This window comes from Acyrthosiphon pisum, chromosome A2 (genome assembly GCF_005508785.2).
Source record: "Acyrthosiphon pisum isolate AL4f chromosome A2, pea_aphid_22Mar2018_4r6ur, whole genome shotgun sequence".
NCBI classification, from domain to species: Eukaryota; Metazoa; Arthropoda; class Insecta; order Hemiptera; family Aphididae; genus Acyrthosiphon; species Acyrthosiphon pisum.
In genome coordinates, this window is record NC_042495.1 from 21,582,599 (window position 1) to 21,589,669 (window position 7,071).

The 7,071-nt window shown below is 24.3% G+C and overlaps 1 protein-coding gene across 1 annotated transcript in view; it reads left to right on the plus strand.

Annotated features, from left to right (window-relative positions):
• The window catches only part of LOC107883150 (nuclear RNA export factor 1-like), a 7,972-nt gene extending 1,475 nt beyond the window's left edge, over positions 1-6,497 (plus strand). Inside the window, exons 2-3 of the mRNA XM_029489868.1 lie at positions 5,888-6,156; positions 6,404-6,497. Of these exons, the coding sequence (XP_029345728.1) occupies positions 5,888-6,156; positions 6,404-6,497 (363 nt within the window). The remainder of the gene's footprint in view (positions 1-5,887; positions 6,157-6,403) is intronic.
• Positions 6,498-7,071: the final 574 nt, after the last annotated feature.

Sequence of the window (7,071 nt, forward strand, 5' to 3'; positions counted from 1 at the left end):
TTTTGTTTATTTTTAAAATGTTTTAACTGAGTTTATCAAAATCCATAAAAAGTTAGGACATTTATCCTTTTTTTTTTCAAAATATATAAGCTGTTTTGTATGATTAAGACAGATGATAATGTTTCAAGTTCTAATGAAGTTTATTTAAAAAATAAACTATTTTATTTTATGTTTTTTTTATTATGTTTTAAATTATATATTTCTTTTATTTTACCTGTGTCACTGAATAATGAATATTTTCAAAATTAAACATGAAATTAATAATTTTCTAATATTTATCTATATAAAAATGTATTAATTTTTAACTTTATCTAGATACAATTTAATATATTATTATTATATATTAATATTCAAATTATTGCAATATAATTGAAGTCTTATCGGTTATACCATTTTAGTTTAGATTTTAGAATTATTATAGTATTAAATATTTATTCTCATCTCTCTTGTGTGGAGTAAAAATTGTTAGGTAGATACTAATTGTTTTAAAAATTTAAAAAATTTAATAAAATGATTTCAGATTTGTAAACCTTACAAATTATGCAAATTTAAAAAATCTAATATATTATTCATAACTCTTATTCTTTAATTTATATTTTATAATAGCAAACATAAATTTAACTTTCACAGTGTTTAATTAATAATAAATACTAAATTGTTAAACAAGTAATTATAAAATAAAAGTAAATTAATAATTATTAAACAATATTATAAATTTTTGTGTAAAAATACAAGATATTCCACTAAAAATGGAGATAGTCGTGTTCTTCTTGAGGATACTGTTAAACCACTTCCAGAAAACAGTCTTTCACTACAAACCGATGTACCTGGTATACCCAACAATTTTATAATAACTGGTAGAAAGTGAGGAAATGTTTGATAATTTTCTTCCCACCACTTTAATGGGTCTGCTGTTGGTTCAATGATTTTTAGCTTTAAGTAATTTTCTATCTAACAAATTAAAAAAATAGTAAAAATATTAGAGTAAGAACTAACAACAATTAATAAACAATAATTATTATTTATCAATTTTTTTTAATGTATTATATTATTATACTATTATTAATATAAATTTAAATATCATACTTCAATTGTTACTTCATTTATTTAAGTTACTCTAGTAGACTCTTTTGATATTGAACGCTGATGAAGTATGTCCCAATGTGAATAGTTTCAATTTTCAAGTTCTTTAGTTGATAACTCATCTGAGGTGCTTGGTTGTGATAATATCTCATAATTGTATCCATATTTTTCTACTTCTGATGTTATATATGACTTTGCTTGTAATAACTCATGCTTATTTAACATAATTCCTTTAAATCTTGGATCTACCAACATAGCTATAATGCAGATTTTATTTTCTTTATAAACATCAAATCGTTTACACATAGATCTTAATAAATTTTCTGCGAAGCAAGTTCTAGGATTTTGTGTCAAAAATAAATTTAATTTAGCCTCAATTGTATAAATGATTGGTAGTACCATAGATAATGTAGGTGTATCTACTCGACAGTTCTTTTGTTGCTTCAAATACCGGCTTGAGAAGAATAACATAACCTTCAATCATATTCCAATCTCTAGCAAACAATAACTGTCCTTTTTTAATTTTTGGTAAATCAATTAAAATGGCATCTTTCTGCTCCAACATTCTTTGTAGCATCAAATATATACTATTCCATCGAGTGTTGACCATTTGATTAGGTTTATGTGATGCTAAATTTAATCTTTTTTGTGTATAAATTAATCATTGAGATGCAATATTTCTATGATTATAATGCGTTACAATTGCTTTACATCGTTTCAACAGGTCAGTCATGTTACTTTCTTTTACAGCATCATCAATTGCCAACTGGAGAGTATGTGCTGTACATGAAATGTGTTCAAAGTTACTTCCATTGTGACTAAGGGACTGGATATATTTCTAGCATTATCAGTAACAAAATAAAATGGATATATTTTGAGTCACTATTTTAAATTTCAATATTCCATTTTGCAACCATATTTTTAATTTTATTATATATGGCATTACCTGTATGCTCTCCTGGAAAGTAGGAACAACCAAGAGTTTTATTTTTGAGTTCAAATTTATTTGTTAGGTAATGGCAAGTTAGAGAAATGTAAGACTGTTGTGCTTGACTTGACCAAAGATCAAATGTAAAAGAAATCGATTTTATATTTTCTAAATACATTTAGATTTCAGTCATTAACAATTTTTTTTTGTTCGCATACAACTCTGGTATTAGTTTTTGAGATAGTAACTTACGACTTGGTAAAACATATCTATCCTCAGCAGCAGCTATCACCCTCTTAAATCCATAATCTTCTACAATTGAAATAGGTTGGTAATCCAAAGCAATCATTTCCACAATTATTTCTGTAATCAACTTTGCTTTTTATTACTAGCTGAAAATTTTCAGATTTTGACATTGATTTGATGATATCTTGTTGTTGGGATGTATCTTTAGTCTTTATTTTTTTGTTTTTATTTCATTAGTATGTAATTCATTCTAATAATCTTGAAATTTTGTAAGATGTTGAGTTTTCAAATGCCTTGTCATTGTAGTTGTAGTTGAGTTTGGTGTTTTTAAATTTTTGTTACAAAAATTACATTTGGATTGATCTTCAGATATTTTCTTAAAGTAACTCTAAATTTGTCTTTTCTTTTCAACAGTTTGTTCAGTTTGCTGTTCAGATATTTTTCTTGGTTCATTTTCATCTTCATCTTCCACAATCCTGTTTTTTTCAGAATTATTTGCCTGAATATATTTCAACATTGACTCACTTGCCATTCTAATACATAAAGCAAATATATAAATAATTAGTAATTACTAATAAATAAATAAATAATAGGTACAAAATACAAACACTCTCAACAAGAAAATTGACCAGACAACTGCAGGGTTAGGAACATACAAACCAGTTAATAATATTACATAAGAAGTAAGATAAAAATTATAATTAATAATTAATAATTAGAGATGCATATTTGAATTTGTAAGCAACAATATAAATCATTGAATTCAAAAAACAATTGTGAGTGAAGTTAATTTAAAATGGAACAAAGCTTTTTCAAAATATTACCCTAGTCCCCAGATGTATATTTAATATTTATGCATGTATTATAATTATTAATTATTTTTTATTTGTATACTTATAATATAACTTAGTTAATAACTTTAAATAAGCAAACACACAACAAAAATTATTAATTAATAAAACCATAAAAATAAAAATGTAATTAATTAATAATAAATAATAATAATAATTCATACAAAATAGCACCTAACCTAATAAGTATTAAACTATTAACCACCCAACAAAAATCTTTTTTGCATACTTATTTAATATTTACTAGGTATTTACTTTATTTTATATTTACTATTTAGTATTAGAAAAAAAAATGTATACATTTTTGGTAATTTACTAATTTGTTTTATTTTTTTTTTCTAATACTAATACTAAATAGTAAATATAGTAAATACTAAATACCTAGTAAATATTAAATAAGTATGTATTAAAGATTTTGGCAAAACAAAATAAGAAATAAGTTATAATTTATGTAAAATTAAAAATATAATAATTAAAAATAAAAATGTATTATTTAATAATTATTGACAACTTACTTGAATAATAATAATAATGTATATTTGCAAACAAATGATAAAATAAAAGTTACAATAAATAATACAGTATAGTTTGTTTGCTCACCTCTTATAAGCAAAGCTTGTGGTGAAGGTGAGAGGTTCTTAATTTAGTCATTTTATTCAAATAATATTAATATGTAGTAGGTAGCAATAAAACAGACATGTAAGGTTTATCATTACAGAATAAAGTTAAAATTAAATTCAATATAAAATAAACAAAATTATGATAAGGTGATCATAAATTGACTGGTGTTAATTGTGCGACATCCAATATCATTACAATGTGAAAATAAAACAAAATGAATAGATAAAATACATAAATAAATAGATAGAACAACAATTTATACAATGGATAATACATACCGCTTAAAATGAATAGAGTTAGGACAATTATTAATATTTATTTCCAAATTTCTACAAAGAGTTATCGCTCAATTTAGGCAACTCTTGCTACCAAAATGCTTATTGGCAAATTGGTGCTATTATATTAATATTTTTTTTTAGCCTTGTATTATAGTTATGATAACAATTTCTAAAATATTTTTTATGTTTAAAAGCTAATAGTATGGTACATTTGGTAAACAATCTATCGAAACTGAGTAGATTAAATTTCTCATATAAATAATCAGTATTTGTATAACTAGATAATCTTAAAATAAATTTAATAATCTTATTCATGATACTCTAACTTTGGTTTAAATGGATATTGGTAAGTCCCTCCCCATATCTCTATCCCGTATGAAATTACTGGATTGGACGAACGATATATATATATACTCTAAATTGCTGTTTATTGAATATGGATCTAAAATCATTAAATACAAAAAAGAATTTACGACTAAGTCGTAGAATATAGCTAATATGTGTCACACATATGTGTTGGAAATCAATAAATAGTCCAAGATATTTGATTTAGTCAACTCTTTCAATATTTAAACAATTACAGTTATTATATTTGTTGATATGACAAAGTGTGGTATGTAAACATAATTTCTTTTCAGCGTCAGAATTAGTACTCTTAGAATATTAAAGAGAATATATTTAGATTTTGTAAGGTTTAATTCAAGAAAATTATTATTAAACCACAAATTTATTGTATCAAAGACTTAATTTGCTTTAGTATATAATTTATCAGTATTTTTTTCATTAATAAGAATAACAGTATCGTCTGTAAAACACACTATATTGGCATCAACATTAATATTAAGTAATCCATTTATATATATAATAAAAAAAATGGGCCCAAGTACAGTCCCTTGTGGTACACCGTGGTTCAACGACATAGGATTGCTATACTCTTCATTAATTTTAACATATTGTATCCTATTAGTAAGATATGATCTTATAAGGTCATTTTCAATACCTCTAATACCAGCATAGTATAGATTCTTAAGTAATAGATCGTGGTTTATACTGTCAAAAGCCTTTTTAACGTCCAGAAACATTCCCATAGTTTTCTTATTTAGATCAAGATTTTCATGTATGTATTTATTAACAAAGAAATGCGCATCATTTACTGATCTGCCTTGTAGAAAACCAAATTGGAAATCAGAAAAGAACGAGTTAGCTTGTAAAAAGTTTATAATTCTGGATTTAATGGATTTTTCAAAAATGTTTGATAATGATAAAGAAATAGGTCTATAATTACAGCAATTTAATTTGTCACCTGATTTAAAAATAGGTATAACAATGCATTTTTTAAGGCATGATGGGTAGATTCCAGTAGACAAAGACATATTATACAGTAGCATTAGAGGATAAGAGATACTACGAGCAGTATTTTTCAATATAAAATTTGTCATATTGTATTCATAAAAGGATGCATTAGGTTTAATTTTAAGAATATGTTTTTCGTTTTCATCTTGGGTAATAAGAGAAAAAAAAATTGAATCATTAACATGACAGTTTTTATTTAGGGTATCCCAACTTAGATTCTTCTTATCCATATTTAAAATGGTAGTTTCAACATTATTACCCACGTTTATAAAAAAGTTATTAAATTCGTTTGCAATACTGATTTCATCATTTATAATTGTTATGTTATTTTGTTTAATTTTATCAATGATTATCTTATTTTTATTTGTCTTGCCAGCTATTTCACTGATCATTTTCCACATTTGCTTGGATTACTCTGATATTTACGTAGTAAATTTTGATAGTGTAATTTTTTGGCTTCTCTTATTAGAGTAATTAGTAAATTGGAGTATTATCGATATTTACGTTTTATTTGTATAAAATTACAGATCCAACAAATGGCGCCTTCAGCAACAGCAATTAATATCCAACCAGATTCGCAACAGCAGTCTAATGCCTCATTTCCAATGATCAACACAATATCACCTTCAACAACAGCATTTTATACACCATCAAGTCCTGCTTCCTTGCCTGTAAATCAATTGTTGACTGTAGTGCCTGTAAATTTGATGAGCGATACTAATGCAAATCCCGATAAGATGAGTTTGGTTAACAGTTTTTCTAATGAGTTTGGAATGAATAATGAATGGTCTGAAAAGTAAGTCATTATCTATATTTAGGTCTCACTTAACACAATATTAAAAATAGGAGTAATGCTATTTGTTAGTTACGATTTGTGAAATGTCTTTATCTGATATGATATACTATTTTATAACAATATAAAATATATATAATATCAAACATACTTTGAAAATTATTTTCCAATTCTTTTGTCCTGTAGTTATGTTTATTGGTTATGTTTATTGTGTTTTTAATATTTTATTTATTAATTTATTTTTTTACAGATGTTTAGAAGAAAATGGTTGGAATTATACTAAAGCTGCTTCATGTTTTTCAGACCTAAAGGCTAGTATTCCACCTATGGCTTTCATACTATAATGAGTATAAAGTTTTTTTATACGACTTAAATAAAACTTAATTAGTTTTACTTTAACTTTCATGATGTGGATATTTAGTATAAAATGGTTTTGGCTTATTCTACCAATGTCTACCTATAATATTATTTTTTTTAAATAATGTAAACCTGCTATTGTGAGGCAACCAAAACCATTTTTTTTCATAATATTTTTTATAGTTTTTTTTTTTTAAAAATGTTTTTTTAAGATTCTTTGTTAATGAAAACTGTGAAGAAAACTGTGTTTTCTATGATGATGTGCCTTATTTATTTTTTTTTAAATTAATTTGAAATTATTGTAATTTAGTTTTTAAGACGATGTTGTGACCTTTTTCCAACACAAATGGTTGATCATCTAATGATTTCTTTTAATCATTGATATCAATTGAATGTAAATTAAAATATGATACTTGAAATAAATTTGCCGTGTAAATAATTTCTTGTTTTTCTCACATATAAGTATAATTATTATAATACAATTATTTTTACACTATTTTCATTAAGAAAACTATTTTTATTACTAACTGCCTTATGCTTGTCATATAAAAGGAAAACAAA